The following is a 16,954-nucleotide window of genomic DNA, read 5'->3' on the forward strand; positions in this document are numbered from 1 at the left end:
GCCTGGGAAGTAAATGAGCTACGGGAGTGAGTCCTAGTCCCCGGGTTTCTCTTCCCTGTCCTCCCCAGGGCTGCAGCTCCCTCCCCTTTGCAGTGCCCTTCTTCCCCCAGTGACACGGACGATGCTACTGCTCTTTCTCACAGGGGTGAGGGGATGCTCTTGAGACCTTGATGTGAACAGTGCTTGAAATACAAAGGTGTTTTGTTACAGGAAAGCTAATGTTGGTGAAAGGAGCTGCTTTTTGTGTCCTGGAGAATGAAATCCCATTTTATACGGAAGCAAGACCGTGCAAAAAGGCCTTCCGTTCACCTGCATCCCTCTCCACATCATAAATGGGGCAAGGTGGGGAGGAATTGGGATCTCTGTGACCTATTCAGTTGTTTAGTCTCACTCCTGATCTTCAGACAAAGAGCTGACAGTGGATTTGGGCGTGCTCCTTCCCCTCCGCTGGGACCAGCAAAGCCTTTGCTGCTTTTGTGTACGGCTGCTAAATCACTGCCCCGTGGGGAGCTGCTGTCTGCTGCCTTAAGCCCAGTGTTAGTGTCTTAGCCCTCAAAAGCTCCCTCTCAAGCCATCCTTTCCATGCCTTCAGTCTGAGCACAGTTATCTGCAGAAGATACATGTTCCCAGTTCAAAATGAAACCGGTTCGATGCCTTGCGTATCTTCGTTTGTAACGTAGAGTAGCTGCCTTTGGTTTGGGGCTGAGTGGAATCTATTTGGTTCTGCCCATGCAGTATAACAGCAGCTGTCCTCAGCTGTGCAAACCTTAAACTTGATAACTCCCCTGATACACTTTTCCCCATCACTCCTGAGATTCTGTGCATTAATTAGAGCATCCCTAATGCTAATAAGCTACGGGGAATAAATGCCTTCTCAGTACATTAATCATAGAATCATAGAAGAGTTAGGGTTGGAAAGGACCTTAAGATCATCTAGTTCCAACCTCACAGCCCAGAAAGCCAACTGTATACTGAGCTGCATCAAAAGGAGCTTGACCAGCAGGTCGAAGGAGGTGATTCTGCCCCTCTACTGTACTCTGGTGAGACCCCACTCGGAGCACTGTGTGCAGTTCTTGTGTCCTCAACATAAGACAGACATGGAGCTGTTAAAGCAAGTCCAGACGAGGCCACGAGGATGAGCAGGGGCTGGAGCACCTCCCTTATGAAGACAGGCTGGGAACACTGGGGCTGTTCAGCCTGGAGAAGAGAAGCTGCATGAAGACCTCGTAACAGCTTCCAGTATCTGAAGAGGGTTACAGGAATGCTGGAGAGGGACTCTTCATCAGGGACTGTAGCGATAGGGCAAGGGATGATGGGTTCAAACTGAAACGGGGGATTTAGGTTAGATATAAGGAAGTTCTTTACTGTGGGGCTGGTGAGGCAATATGGAAGGTAGTTTGGGTATTGCTCAGATGTAGATCTTTGTGACAGGAACGGAATTACTGAGTTCTGAGGAGCAACTGTGGGTAGTTTGATGTGTGCTGGCTCAGTAAGGTAGAGTCTAAGTCATGCTGGGTGACGGTGCAGAGCCGGTGGCTGACGTTACCGAGAGAACTCAGAGAATTCCCCCATTCAAAGCCCATTTGCTTTGATAATTAGGAAAGTTTGCATGGGGAATTATGCAAACCATATGGAAAGCAAAGAACTTTGTTGGTTTGTGTCTGCTGGTCTCTGAAGCAGAGGCTCGCAGCCTGGCTGCATCTTGGGCTAGGGAAAGGATGTGGTGAGCATCACTTGGTGTGTCAGGGCTGGTCCAAGAGGACAAAGTCCAGCTGGGAAACAATACATGGGAATGATCTAGAGATACTTTTCTGGCTTCAACAGATTTCTGCTGGCAAACCTTCCTACAGTCATTTAGGATACTCTCCCAGCTGACAGAGGTCACCATTTCTCTCGCACAGGCAGCAGAGAACACAAAAGCTCACTCCAGTTCATCACAATCAAGTTCAGGCACTGGGAAAATGCTCTCTTCTGACTCTGAAAGACTTTGGCTTGTTGCTCCAAAGCACGAGTACTTTTCTTCCAAAACAACTACATTTTGAAGTTGTTTTACATCATTCCTGGTCTAACCAGTTCTTCCTGGTGCTTATAGATGCTGGACAGCTTTGAGTTCTGTCCAAGCACTTGGCATATGGCATCTTTTAGGCACTGAGTTCAGCAGGTCAGTTATTCTGCTGGTTTAGTGGGATGGAGGCTCTGCAAACTCTCTCCCCTGCTCAACGCTTTGCCAAAGAAACAATGGAGAAAGGAGAATGTGTCTGAGCAGCCAAGGGCAAATTCACCTGCAAGAGATGGAGCCTGGAAGAAGCAAGTTCTGCAGCCCTCTGCCAGGGGAGAAAGAAATGATGCAACTTCCAGCAGGTCTTGCTGAGCTGCTCCTAAACATAACCAGGCCCTTGATGCCAGCGAGGGCTGGGGCAGCTGCTCCCAGGGGCTTTGCCTGGCTGCACCCTGTGTTGTTTTGCTCTTGAAGGTAAAGGCTGCAGCTCTGTGCCTGTTCTCGTCTCCCCTGCCCAGCTCCAGTCGATCTGGTGCTAGACGAGAGCCCTGGAAAAGATCCAGCTGGACACTGGAACCACCTTTCCTGTTGTGCTTAAAGGGAAGTAATTCACTACCTGGTGCTGGCTCTTTTGGCTGCAATGTGCCAAGGCAGGGATCTCTGCCTCCCTTTTCTCCTGACAGTCCATGATTGACCTCCAGAAGCACCCTTTACCCCGTGAGAAGTCCTATCCTTACCAACAACCCCATGGAGCTCCCACTCATGCCTCCAGTACTGAAATAGTGCTCGGATTACCTCAAACCTCCAGCTACATCAAAGCCAGACAAAGAGTTTTTGGGCAGCCCCTGGCTCCTCTTGCTGCGGAGGGCAGCTGGCACATGCTGTCTCTGTCATAGAGCCCCCAGGCATCTCACTGAGACACACACACACACACTCCCCCCGCTTCATGCACACACATAATTTGCAGGCATCAATTTCCTCTCCTGTCTCCCCCTACAACTCAAGCAGGGATTGCTGCACAAAAAGAAGATGCCACTGACTCTCTCGACCTCTGAACCGAGCTGCCTCTGGGGAGGCAGAGGGCTGGGGCTGAGCCCGGAGAGGAGGGTTTGCAGCTGCCCTTGTGCCCTGAGGGGGGAGACATATGGGGGTGACAGTCAATGAGACAAGGAGAAAGGAGAGGAAATGGGTGTTTTCTTAGCGACCGGCCTCCCAGCTCCTGGGAACTTTATGGCTTTGGAATATTAAGAGGCAGGAAAGTTAATTAAAACCCAGAACAAAGCCAGGGCTCTTTGGCTTCTGGGAGAAGGAAGCAGTGGAGACAGGAAGAGCAAATTGGTGTCATCTGAAATACTTGGTTTTCTATGTTTTATCATAGAGGTGAAGCCCACGGTGGGGGTGAAGGGCTCGATTTTTGGAGGGCAAAGAAAGACAAAGGGCAGGAGGGTTTGTTGGCCGAGCTATAGGAACAGCTCCAATTGCCTTGTTCAACCTGGGGACTGAGCTTGGGACACTGCAGGGCAGTATTTGTAGTACTGTGCTTCTCGGAGTTGCTATTTCCCTTCCTTGAGGTGACACTTTTGCTGCCCACGTACTATCCTTCCTCCCCAGTTTGCCCAGCTTCTGCTGCCTCTCCTGTTCCCAGCACTGGAGCTCAGGCTCCGAGCTGGCTGGAGTCACGTTGTCCCACATGGATCATTCTTCACCCCTTGGCTTCTCCCTGAGGGTCAGTATTGCAGGGTGGCTGGGTTCAGCTCCCAGCTGAGCTGTTGCCTGCCTGGTATCTAGCTCAGGCTTTAGAGAGACCGAGGTGTTGATCCACACTCTGCTCTAAGGCACATACGCGCAACCAGACCCTATTCTCACAAGTGACAATTGCTCAGGCACGGATTATTCAAGGGAGAGCTTTTAACTTAAACTCCAAAATAAATACATGGAGAAAACCTGTTATCTGCCACAAGAGCTACTCCTCTGCGTGCTGCCTTTGAAATGGCTCTGAGCTGTTTGTGCTGAATACTTTAAAGACTTCTGAGCTTTGTGTGCCCTGTACCTCGAGTCCCTGGGCCTGAACCCATTCTTTGCCTATGTAGACTGGCAGGTCTTTGGTCTGTGGACCAGTAACCTGGATACAGACATAGTGGAGCCTTTGTATGATGCTGGTGTCTAAAGGATGCATCAAGTCCTGTGTCCTAGTGCAGTGCTCTGTCCAATAGCCCATGATCACTTTGCAGTTATCCTGCTGCCATGATGGTTGACAATTGCTTTCTGTGTCCTACCCAGGAGCAACAGTGAGGTCCAGCAGAAGGAACAAGGCAGCTTAGCTCAGGACAGCAAGCAAGGGCTGTTGGCTGGCGCCCAGCAGGCATCTAAGTCCAACATGTGTTCAAAATCAGGGGCTGACTACTACAAATAGGGAGTGTAGGAATTGCCAGGCTTGATCACACCCACGGTCCATTTCTGCTGCCTCTCACGGAGACCAGTGCCTGCTGCTGCTGGGGAAGACACAGACTCCGTGTCCCTCATCCCCAGCACATGGATACCGGGGTGCCCAGTTCCCATGCTGGGTACTACTCAGCTACCTACCCTGGCTGTGCTTTACCTTGTCCTCTCTCTGTATGCGGTGAGAACATCAGTCAGATCTCACCACCACCACGCCTGCGTGTCTGTCCGTCTGTCTGTCCATCATCCAGCCAGTTGCATTCCTGGAGAAAACACCACAGCTAGAGAAGGAGGAAGGTAGTTCGGGGAGATACTGATTCAAGCTTGCTCTTCCCCACCCTGCCTTGTACAGCCCTGGGCTCCTGGGGCTCCCTCCTTTCATCTCCAGCCTCTGCATGTCCAGCCTGAGTGCTTGCGTGTGGTGCAGTTGCTCAGAGGAGGTAGAGGGTGAGGCAGGGATGGAGGATGCTGCTTAGGACCTACAACGCTCTGCTACCCAGGTGATCTTTCCCCAGTGCCAGCACAGTTTTAACAGTGAGGTTTCTGGGGCTAATCAAGATCGACATACAAACAAAACAGCATCTCTGCATCTCGCAGCCAGCAGAAAGAGAGAAGCAGATGGGCTAGAGGAGGCAGGGAGCTGCTGCTAAATGGATTGATGGAGAGGCCTTTAAGAGAGATGGATTGGAGACGGAGCTGCTGGAGGAAAGGGCCGGGGCAGCCACGCTGTGAATGGGGCAGGGGCCCAGGGAGATGATGGGAAGGGAGAAAGGCCTGCAGATAACAGATGGATGGACACAAAGACTGGAAGGGAAGAGAGGGACAGATGGACAGGCAATAGAGAGAGTCAGGAGAAGAGAGGGATCTGGACATAATTAGATTGGATCCGATTATGACAGACTCGATTAGAGCAATATTATGATCAGGAGCTTCTGTCGCTATTTGGCTTTTAGGGGGGAACAAAGCCAGAGAGCACGTGTGGAAGGGGGACAAGCAGAAGCAAAGGGAACCGGGAAGGATGAAAGGAAAGGGGCTCCTTGTGAAAGCTGTCAGTGGTGGTGGTGACAGATTGTCTGGTTATCGAGCACCGGGGCCGTCTGTCACCGACCGCTCACAAAACCTGCACTCAATAAAAGCCAGGGAGACAAAGGCGAGGAGAAGAGAGGAAAGGAGAAGAGAGGAGAGGGGCTATCAGAGCCAAGAGCTGCTGTCACAGACAGGAGAGCGTGCCCAGGGTGTGGGGAGAGCCACGAAGGTCAGGGGCTTTCTGCTGTGCGTTAGGGACACGCACCAGCATGGGTGTGTGTGTGAACACACGTGCTGAGGGATGCTAGACCTTGCTCAGCCACCTACTCACACACACGTGCCCTCTGCAGCCCAGGTTTGCATGTGCACTCACTTGTGCACACACATTTGTGTGTTCTAACATGCTTGCCCCAAAAGGCTTAAGTCCGGGGTGTCCTCCCCCTGGGTGAGGACGAGCATGTGCCAGTGCTTCTCCAGTGTTGATCCAAAGAGCTTTGCTTCCTGCTTGTGCTCTGTGAAAGGGCTGGTAGCTGAAGCATCACCCAGCTGAGCGTCACAGTGTGCTCAGTGAGCCCTTGTGCCTGGGCTGTGGCTGTTTGTGGCAGGAGCATGCTGCAAACCAGACCTGATGGAGGTAGCACCAGCCCCCTCCACAAACCACCTTTGTTCATGGCTGGACCAAGTGTAGTGGCACCAAAGGTGAGATCTCTGATGGCTTGGCTGCAGGGAGAGGTCCAAAACAGGTCTGCCGGAGAAGACCTCGCCATGAATAAGCAGCTGGGTGACCAGAGGAACACAGGGTGCTCAGTGTCTTTTGTTCTGCAGGGGGTCCTTGCTGGAGAGGTGGAGTGCAGTTCCACCATGTGGATGAAGGTACCAGTTGATGGGCAGGAGCGGTAATGCTGTGTCTTTCCAGTGTTTGGGAGTTGGGGCAGGGATCTCCTTCCAGGTCTTTCACTTCTTGTTCGAACACGCAGCTCCTCGCTGTAGAGAAATTACCAAACTGTGTGGGCCTGCTCCAGGCAGCGCAAGGGTTAAAGCTGCCTCTCTTTCCTGACAAGCCCAGGCCAGTGTGGTCCCCAGTGGCTTTGTACAATATGTCACCTCATCTCCTGCCAAGCGCAGCCTCTTCTTGTCTCTTTTCATACCTCCCCATGCCCTCCCTGCACCACACGGGAGCCCTGGCACAGCAAACCCAGCTCAGGTCCCCCTGGCCCCACATCACAGTTCCTGATCCCTGAACCTTGTGGGTCAAGGTGGGCAAGTCCTGGAGGGCTTCATCCCCCTTGGATGGAAATGCCACAATGGACCCGCCTGGGTGCACCAACCTCACAAGTAAAGCTGAAGGTATCAAGAGGTTTTAACAAGTTGGCCGGGCTCCCACTGGTGTTCACCCGCCTCTTTCTTCTTGAACACTGTGTTGAAAGGCAGGCCCAAGAATTCAGAGGGAATGAGGGGTTCTGCAGGCTGCAACCTGGGCTCCTGGTTGGTTTTGACAAGGAACACCAGTTCCTGCCAGCTAGGAATTTGGGAAACTCAGAAGTGAAGAATAAAGCCAGAGGGTCCCTTGTTCCCTGTCCCCCAAATCACATGGGTTTCACCAGCCTGAGGGTATTTGAAGCTCACAATTTCTTGCTGAGGAGGTGGAGAATGAGGCAGCAGCCAAAAATCTCAGGGACCGTGGCAGGTCCTGTGGGATGCAGGCTCTGAGCAGGGACCAGGGAGGATTGCAGCCATGGAGGGGAATATTGGCTTGGATTGCAGGAGGAAGGTCTCGAGTTTCTCGCTCTGTCATCACCTTCCCACAAGACCTGTGGCTTCATCCTCTTCCATCTGCTGGTCAGCTCTTGCAAGGCTCTGTGAGCTGTGTGTGCACAGAGCCTTGGCATCAGGGCTGTGTCCTGCCTGGGACACTTCCCAGGGACAAAGAGAAACCATTTTCCAAGCTGAGGGATATTCCCAGAGGAAATCCTCCCTCCTGGCAGTGCAATATCTGGATGCTGACAGATGAAGGGGCCTCTGCAGTAACAGCTCTTACCTGCGGGAGGAGGAAGGCTGCGAGTCTGCCTCATGCAAGGGCAGAGTTAAGGTGTCTACCTTATGGGAAGTGTCACCGTTAGGTGCTTGTCACTGCAGCCAGGCAGCGAGGGCTGGCACCAGGTTGTGTCCCCTGCTGTGTGGGTAAGCCGGGCAGTTTGTGTCCCACAGAGCGCTGTGCGTTGCTCCTGAAAGGATCCAGGGTGGGAGGATGGATCTGCCAATGCTTCCACTTGAGGCATTGAGAAGAACTTGAGTGGGAGGCTGCTGAAGGGAGCTGGAACCTGGATGCTGCACACTGCGAGGCCGGCACGGATCAGACCTGGTGTCCCCATGAGTCAGCTCAGCCCCGCTCCCTCCCTCCCCTCCTCCCCAAGCTGGGCCCGGCAGGATGCCCGGAGCATCCCAGCATCAGCTGCGGAGAGAGGCGGGGCCCTGCTGGCGTCCTGGCAGGGGGAGAGGAGCTGCCCTGGGGGTGGGCAGGCGAGATCCAGACGGGAACAGAGGAGTGCAGGGAGCGCGGAGTGAGGAATAACCACAAACAGCCCATCAGGCTTCTCAGGGGAGATAGGGATCCAGGCGGAACGCAGAGGGAGGAGGGGATGTGTGTGCATAGGCAGAGGGATGTGGGCTGTGCAGTGGGCTTGGTGAGGGGTGTGCAGACCCGTGTGGCCCTGCGTGTGGTGCTCATGTGCCCACACGTGTGTGTGTGATGGATGCATGAGGCATGCGATGCATTCCCCAGGCGTGCTGTGCACCACGCACTGAGGCTCGGGGCGGATGTGGCGATTGCCATGAGCTCATTAGGCGAATATTGGTTTCTAATCGGTGCCATAGCAATGGTGAGGCAGGCTCCTCACCACCACCTGAGCCCTCTGCCTCGTCCTGCGAACTCTGAGCCCATCTGCTGCTCCCTGCCATGGGCTGGAGATCACCCAGGTGCCAATGCCCATCCCTGGGCTTCGCCTGGCTCAGGGAACCAGCCCCCAAGGCTTGGGGGGGAGGCAAAAGGGGGACAAAACCTCCAGCTCTCAGTGGAAGGAGAAGATGGAAGCGGGAGGCTCCAGGAAGCAAACTGCAGGAAGGTCTGGGAGGGATGTGTGTGTGTGTGGGACACGGATGCAGGGATTTCAGAGCAGGGAGTTTAGTGAGGACAAACCAGAGCGGATTTCCTCAAGACAGAGGTTAAGAGGAAGATTCAGAATCAAAGAGTGAGAGGTAGAGATCATTTCTAACCCACCAAAGAGATCCTTGTTTCGTGGTTAAATAGAAGATTAGTGCTTCAGAGCAACACCTGTGTATTCTGGGTACCGCTTTTTTTCTCTTTCCTCCCCAAACTTTACTACAGGTGAATTCTACAGCAGCTCCCGAGCAGGACCTACGGTGTAGTTGTTGCTGCTGGTAGAGCCTGTCTGGGAGCATCCACCGGTGCTCCCTCACCCCATATATGTGCCCATGGACCCCTGCATCATGCAGCTGTGTGCCCGTAGACATGCGTTCATGCCAACACAGCACGGACATGCACACCCACACCATGGCTGCGGGGCTGCGCATCACTGGGAGCCACTGGGAAAGCTGTCAGTCTCATCCTGCTTCTCCTGCCTTCGCTGCTCCTTATCCCACCCCAGCGCAGGGACTTGCTTGCCTTGTCTCTTCCTCTCCCCTTTCCACATTCACTCCCATCTCTCTATTCCTCCTTTATGAAATATGCACAGAGAACAGATGTCGCCTTCTCCCCGAGCACCCCCACCCTCCTCCCTCCCTTCTCCCTCCCTTCTCCCTCCCTCTCAGCCCACCACCTCCATCCACCCTCCAGGACCACATCCAACCTCCACCTCCCTCCTCTCCCGGGGGCTCCAACCTCCTGCACAGCCAATGGCATCCCCTCTCTTGACTTTAATATTTATGAGGGGGGGAGCACCGGAGCGGCCAATGAGGCAGCCGGGGTCGGACCCAGCATGCGAGGCTGGGGTGTATATATAGCCATGGGGCACATGCCTCCTTGGGGTGTCCATCTCAACACGCGGTGGCCCGCTCATGCTCCTGCCCAAGAAGTAGCATGCCTGGGCCCCAAGGCTTCTTGGGGGGTTCTCCCTGACCCCCCAGGTCCATTCCAAGGAGCAGGACACAGTGCGCACGCAGGGAAACTTTCTGCCTCCTCAATGGATGGATGAGCCAAGCGGTTCCTCCCTCCCTGGATTACCTGAGCTTCATCCTAGAAGAGAAAAGCTGGAGCCTGGGAATGGTCATTGGCTTGGGGGTAAGGTCCTGGAATGGGTTCGTAGTGCTCTGGATGTTGCTGCGAGGTTTGGTGGTGCTGGAATGGGAGTGTGGTAGGTGGGGAGAGGGATGGTGAGATGAGCAGCGTGGTCCATGCGGGAAGATCCATAGGGAAGGGGGCTCAACTTTGGCTTGAGGTTTAATACACAAACCTGCAGATGCATCCTTTGCTTTGGGCTTGGTGGTGGCGCGGGGGATTTCTGATCAGGAGAAAGAGAAGGAAGCTCCATTCAGATGGCCTGAAAGTGGGTCCCAGACACATGTGGGTCCCTTCACATGGCCAGGGAGTCTTCAAACATCATTATGGCGCTGGTCTGGAGTGCAGGGAACAGGGCAAGCAAGGAAATGGGACGTGTCAGTTCCCATCAGGGGTTTAAGTGTTACTGGGGTTTTGCTGGAGGCAGGGCTGGAGCAAGTGTAGGTTTAAAAGAGCTTCTTGTGATAGATTAATTTAGGAAGGTGGCAGTTTACAGTTCCTCTGAAGGAGTGATAAAGAGCCACTCAGAGCACAAGTCACCCGTGCAAAGGAAAAGCTTTTTGAGGACTGGACTAAGCCAGTGAAGGAGGAGCGGGATAAGGAGCTTATTTGGGTCCAGTACTGAAACTTGTCTTCATGCAAATGGTCTGGTGTCTCCTGCCAACATCCTTCAGCAACTGAGACCCCCATGCAGGGCTCCTGCCTTCTGTGTTTCATACACCTTAAATTCACTCACAAGGATCCCAAGACAGCAACAACAACGTGTCCCACAGCCTGTGCCCTCCGTGGACTGTGACAGAGCAGTGAGTGGCTCCTGGGCCAGGTCACCATCCCTTTCTGCCTGCGGAGGAGGAGGTTTTGCAGTCTCTCTTACTCCAGAGTGAAATGACACACTTGTGCCTCGGTGCTGGTGTCCTAGGAGGGGACGGGAGGTGGGTGTTTGTGTCGTTCCCTGCCTTGTGCTGAAGGCGGCAGAGCCTCTGTGGTTTCTTCCCAGGGTAGCTCACCCACATGTGGGCTGCACTGCCGGCACAGCCCCGGTTGGATGAGGCAGCACCTGAGTTTGCAGAGCAAGAGGAGAATGGGCCTGGTTTTTGTGAGCAGCAGCGCTGGGGTAGGAGAGAGGTAGAAGATGAGTGAAGCTAGTGCAAGAGAGCTAATGCAGTTCCCCATCCCTATGAGCAGGGCGGGGAGAGTATTTCATAGAAGCTGCGCACACCAGTGCGGAGCTGAACATGAAAGCGTGATCCTGGATGTCCACACACTGACCTCACCATGGCCCTGGAGCTGGAAGTGCAGAGCCATTGTGGCACATGTCAACCTGGAGCCAACCTTTCCTCTTTCTCCACACTGCAGCCTCTCCGGAGCTCGTGCTTGTGGCTGGAGCAGCATCCCTGCCCTGCTGCTGGAGCAATGCTCCAGGGATGGCTGTTGAGAGTGGGAGCGGGGCAGCGCTGCCAGCACACAGGGACACACCATGGTGACAGCTCAGGCTGGCCATGGAAGGCTGCCACTGCTCGCTGGCCACAAGCTGGCTTTGGGTGGTTCATCCATGGACACGCTGCTCCTGAGGGCAGAGCAATTGCAGGATGGGGCTGCACCAGGAAGGAGGTTCTGGGTCTGCGGGAAGGGGACAGGAGCAGAAGGGGAAAAGACATGAAAGCGGAAGGGGGATGGAGGAGGTAAAACAAGGTGCAGGAGTCACAGATGTAGTGAATGGCTGCAGCAGATGGGGCTGATTCAGGAACCTGAGACCCATGCTCCCGCATTGGTCGTGGTCCTTGGTCCCTGGTTTGTCTCTGCAGCTGATGGCAGGGACAGAACTTGAATGCAAAACTCAGCCGTGCTATGAGGACAGTGCAGTTTATCGCAAGCTCAAAGCCTTGTGGACCCTGACTGCCACTTTTCCAGTAGCCCTTCCATCAGCTCCGGGCTAAAGGCTTCCTAAACTTCTTGTTGAAGATTTGAACCTTTTCCTTTACTCTTGTACTCAAAGTGTTTTGTGTTGCAGAAAAAAAGTCCAGGGTAGTTTCTTTAGTGAAAACTGGGTATCACAGTGCAACGGTGAGCATGTGTGTGTGTGTGTGCACGCAGAGATGCCTGACTTGGGGTAGATTTACACGTGAGTGTAAATCCTTGTGCATAAATGGATGTGGGATTCTTGAAAAGGAGTTTTTGACTGGGAACATTTGCACGTATGTGCTGGGGAATGTATGTGTGTACATGTGGATGTGTACATGTGTGTTTGTTTAAACGCGCAAAGAAGCAGCATCATATGTTTAGGGGTGCTCAGGAGGGACGTGCAGACATTTCTATATAATCTTATGGGGTTCCTTTCTGAAAACACTCCCCACCACTCTTTTAAAATGGGATGTGGACTATTTTTTCCCAGTCATCGCTTGTCCCTGTCCATTTAGTTCCCATTTCTCAGTCGTATGGCTCATTACAAGCTTGTCAGGCCCGAGAGAGGTAGTATGTTGTACATCTCTGCCTGGCTGGCTTCCCAGCCATGCTGCCGCCTCATCCAGCAGCAGTGCTTCCCCATCTGAAGTTTGTTCCCTTTCCCTGCCCAGGGGGAAGATGCGCCTGTGGCAAGACCTGCTTTTCCCAGAGCTGCTCCCATAGGCATCTGGGGCCCTAGTGCTGGAGCTACCCAGGGAAGGCAGCAAGGGGGAGGAGAAGGGCGAGGAGAGGCAGATTTCCCAGCCAGCAGCGCAGCATCCCGAAGGGAGCGGGGAGCCAGCGTCTATTTGGACACATCAAGCAAAGCAGCTGTGTTAGGTTCCATATGTCGGGGGTGCCAGGATCCATGACATACGGGCTCATTTAGTATACAATAAGCCCCCCTTCCTCTCGCCCCTGCAGTCTGGTTTTCCCCTTCGCTCATCCACCACCTGTCATCTCTCCAGAGAGGCAGGAGAAACGGCTTCTACCTTCTCCGAGAGTCACCCCACCGGCTCCTCTCCATCCTCCATGACCGGGAACCCGGAGCCGATCCCAGGATGGGGTCCTGCTCCGTCTGGGACTGATGCTGCAGGGCAGAGGGAGCAAAGAGCCAGGTTCTCTCCCTGCCTGCCTTGTACTGAGAGCCCTTATGCTTCTGTTTTCTAGAGCACACAGGAGTCCAGCTCTGACACCTGACAGCTCCAAAACTGGGTCCTGCCACGGCTGCAAGGGAAGAGCCCACGACCTCTGAGCACATACAGGGGATATTTCCTTATCTATCTATTTATTTTATATGCATCTTGCCATCCTTCACGCCTTATTTATAGTGAAAGTTGTTGCCCACCCATTGAGTTTTCCAGGGAAAAGGGGAAACCTCAAAATTCCCTTGCGGAGACTGTGTGTGATGAGGATGAAGAGGAGGAGAATAACCAGGAGCTTGCTGTAGGCGGGAGACCTTCTCTTTAAAGTAGAGCAGTTCTGCTTCAACATCGTGCTTGGGTCAGTCTGTCCTCCTGACATATCCCTGAAGCATCCGTCTGTCTACCCTTCTTCTGCAAAGATGATGCTCAATTCGGACCAGACAGAGATTGACCTGCCCCCGACACACTCCGAGTCCGAGTCCGTCTTCAGCGACTGCGGTGGTGTCCACACGGGCAGCGTGGAGGATGCCGGCACTGTCGGCTTGTGCGCTCAGTCCCGGGTGGCCGAGCCAGGAGAAGCTGTGAAGAAGGATCTGCAGCACCTGAGCCGGGAGGAACGTCGGCGCCGGCGCCGTGCCACAGCCAAGTACCGGACAGCCCACGCCACGCGGGAGCGCATCCGCGTCGAGGCCTTCAACATGGCCTTTGCCGAGCTGCGGAAGCTGCTGCCCACCCTCCCACCAGACAAGAAGCTCTCCAAGATCGAGATCCTGCGCCTGGCCATTTGCTACATCTCCTACCTGAACCATGTGCTGGACGTCTGAGCCGCCCAGCCTCTGTCCGTCTGTCTGTCTGCACATCTCCTACCTGAACATGTTCTGGGCATCCGAGCCAAGACCTCAAGTCCGTCTGTCCACCTACGACCTGAACCACGTGTTAGGCATCCAAAATGCTGTGCCTGTGTTCATCCGTCTGTTCAAATGGACCAAGCCCCCAGCTGTCTGCTCTACCCCCTGTCTGAACTATGTCCTGTATTTCCCCGCCACCAAGCCCAAGTCCGTCTGTCTTTCCATCCTGCTTGAGTCAGGCTGGATGTTTGGTCCATCAGCCATCTGTCTGTCCTGCTGGATCTGCTGCCTGAAGCCTGTGCTGGCTGTGTATGCTTCCAACTTCTGTCCATCCTTCTGCTGCACATCCCACTAATGCTGCCTACTGGATCCTGAGTCCATCAGTCTGTCCGCCCCATCTGCTCCCCGACCAACACACAGCAGGAGCCACTGAGCCCAAGTCTGTCTGTGTGTCACCTCTTTAATACGAGCCTCAAAGAAATAGATCTGTGAAACACTGCCGCACCAAGCAGCCCCGGGGGCTTGTCCATCTGTCTGTCTGCGCCTTCTGCCACCAGCCACCCCACCAGCACAGCCAGTGTGGGCATTTTGTCTGTTCGCTGCTGTTCTGCCCCTGGGCATCGTGCTGGGCATGTAAAGGACCACATCAGGACGATCCAGGACGATCAGACTGGGCCCAGGAGCACCCTCGGGCGCAGAGCAGCTCCCTGGCTTTTCACACCCCTAAAGGAAGCACAAAGTGTGGTGCAGATCTGGCAGGACCTGGCCACACTTTCCACGGATGACAGTGGTGGTTTCCCCTTGAGAAGGAGCACAGAAGGGTGCTTGTTGTGCTGCCTGCGAGGTGTCGGCACAGCTGCCGGCTCAGCTCCCATTCCAGGCTGGAGCAGCACCCAGGGGCTCTCCAAGCCCCTCTGTTGCACATGGGGTCTCCCCAAAGCTCAGCACTCTGCTCCCCAGATCCATGCATCCCAAGCTTTGCTGCCCAACCTTCTTTTGCACTAGTGCATAGTGAGTGTGAAGCCTCCCTGGTCTGGTCTGTAGCACCAACAGACACAACCACCCCAGGGCACCAGCACTTCATCCCTCCCTACTCTTCCTCTGTCTCCCCTTTGGTGTTCCTGGTGAAAAAGGCTTGGGGGGCAGGGGGTCACAAGCGTGGCATGTGCCCCAGCACAGGGGACACCAGCACCCACCTCTGTTCGCATGTAAAGAGGCTTCACCCTGGGGTGCCACGGCCCCCCCCATTTACACCAGTATGACACTGGTGCAGCGTGACCTTCCACAGCACGTGCTGTGCTGGGGTAAACTGCACTTTACCTGCGGCTGGCAGGGCGGTGAGGTTGGAGAAGGGAGGAAGGAGGCACAGCCCCATTCCCAGCTTCCAGCAGCTGGGGTTCACCCCGATCCTCCCAAACGTGGATCAGCACTGTGGGAGCGGGAAGGGAAAGCAGAGCCAAGCAGCCTTTTCTCCAGCAAGGGCAGGCTGAGGCTGAGGAAAGCTCATTGCAGAAGTGAATGTTTTGCCTTGCTTTGATGGAGGTTTGGTTGGTTTAAGAGTTCATTTTGCACTGGCAGTGGCAAGACCTCCTGGCTCTATCCCACCCGGTCTCTGCTGCCAGCTCCCAGTGCCACCTCACTCTGTACCTCATTCCCCCCTCCCCATAAAAGTAGGGAATAATCGCTACCTCTGTCTCACAAGGACTCATCAGTGAATGGGGGATCCCAGAGGGATCAAGCAGCACATCCCAGAGCTGGCTCCCCCATTCCTGCACCGCGGGGCAGTGGCCAAGCAAACCCAGAGCAGGGCAGCCCACCCTTCCCCTCCACTCACCAGCCACGTCTCTGTACCACAAGGATATTTATTGAATTAATTTATTGATAAATGTTATTATTATTTATTTGCTGTGTTGTGCACTTTGGGGAAAGGGAAACTAGAAAACAAAACAAGAAAACAAACCCAGAATGACCACGGTGGAAAACCAGCCAAGCCACCCTCATCCGTGGTGTGCCCCAGCATCTGTTTGTCTTGGCTGTTCAGACTGTGCAAGGATTTCGTATTTATGAGTTCACAAGGAAGTTGGGAACGGGGAAATGAATTAAACTGCCAGCAAAAGAGGGATCTTGAACTTGGAGTGGCCGGCTTCCCCTTTTCTTTCTTTTTAATGCTGGTTTTAACCATCCCTTGTGCTGCTCAGCACCAGCGGTGGTGGATTTCCCATGCAGGAGTTGATGGCTTTGGCAGGAGGTGGTGGGAGGGAGGTTACCACCCACTGCTCCAGCCCAGGGACCAGGATGGGTCCTTTTGGTGCTCCAAGAATCTGACCAGCACCAGACACACACACAGGTCCAGGTTCACTCCACATCTTTGGCTTTCCCCGAGTTTGCAGTCCCCGCTTGAGCCCAGCTTAGGTTTGCTGGGACAAGCCAACCTGGAGTGGACCAGTCCCTCTGGTGACAGCAGAAGGATGAGGACATCTGGTCCAGCCATCAGCATCTCCAACCTCACCCAATAAATCACCTTCTCCCTCCTCTGTCCTCCTGGGAAATCAGCACGTCCCCAGCACTGAAGTCACCCATCGCTTCCCCATGTCCCCCAGCCCTCTCCTTGCTCCCTCAGCCCATCCCAAGCTGTGCCGGGAAGCAAGTTTGTGGCTCGTGTCCTTTGTCTGCGCGGATCCAGCGCGCCCCCGGGGGCAGGTTGCAGCTGCTCCACGACTTGCTCCAAATTTCTGCCTCTAATCAATTGGCCTCGGCTGCAGCTCAGCTCAGCAGAGCTGCCTCAAAGGGAAATAATAAACAGGGGGAGGGAGAAGGGAAGGATGAAGGGGGACTTTGCACCAGGCGATAGCTCCAGTGGGGCAAGGAAAGGGACCTCAGCCCTCCCGGGTTCCCTTTATGTCCCAGCAGAGGGATTTCTCCCCAGTGTTCACTCCTTGGGATGCCCCATGCCCCTGCTGCCTGCATCCAGATCCAGCTCTTCTCCCAACCCCACCGGCACCAGCCTCCACACAGGGATGTTCATGCACAGCGGCCATCTCCATCCCATCTCCACCCTGTCTCCATCCCATCTCTGTCCCGCCCGCTCTCTGGGAGGTGGGAATGGGTTAGAGCAGTGTAAGCTCTGCGCAGCAGCTCCCAAACCTCCGCAGGGCCCGTTGTTCCCGGCTGTCAGCCCTGGCCTTGACATATGGTCCTCATTGTGCCTTGCACAATGGAAACACTTCATGCTAATTTAGATGCTGGTTCTGGCCTTGCTGTC

General features: G+C 54.4%; 1 protein-coding gene across 1 annotated transcript; it reads left to right on the forward strand.

The window, feature by feature from the left end:
* Positions 1 to 9,633: 9,633 nt before the first annotated feature.
* NHLH1 (nescient helix-loop-helix 1) lies at positions 9,634 to 15,819 on the forward strand. Its single transcript, XM_030473876.1, has 2 exons — positions 9,634 to 9,761; positions 12,870 to 15,819. Exon 2 carries the CDS (start codon positions 13,264 to 13,266, stop codon positions 13,666 to 13,668), a length of 405 nt encoding a protein of 134 aa, XP_030329736.1. The 5' UTR covers positions 9,634 to 9,761; positions 12,870 to 13,263; the 3' UTR covers positions 13,669 to 15,819.
* Positions 15,820 to 16,954: the final 1,135 nt, after the last annotated feature.

The sequence above is a fragment of the Strigops habroptila genome, chromosome 22, assembly GCF_004027225.2.
Source record: "Strigops habroptila isolate Jane chromosome 22, bStrHab1.2.pri, whole genome shotgun sequence".
NCBI classification, from domain to species: Eukaryota; Metazoa; Chordata; class Aves; order Psittaciformes; family Psittacidae; genus Strigops; species Strigops habroptila.

Bases quoted from the DNA above. Each gene is read 5' to 3' on its own strand.
- NHLH1 (XM_030473876.1), top strand. From the start codon at position 13,264: ATGATGCTCAATTCGGACCAGACAGAGATTGACCTGCCCCCGACACAC.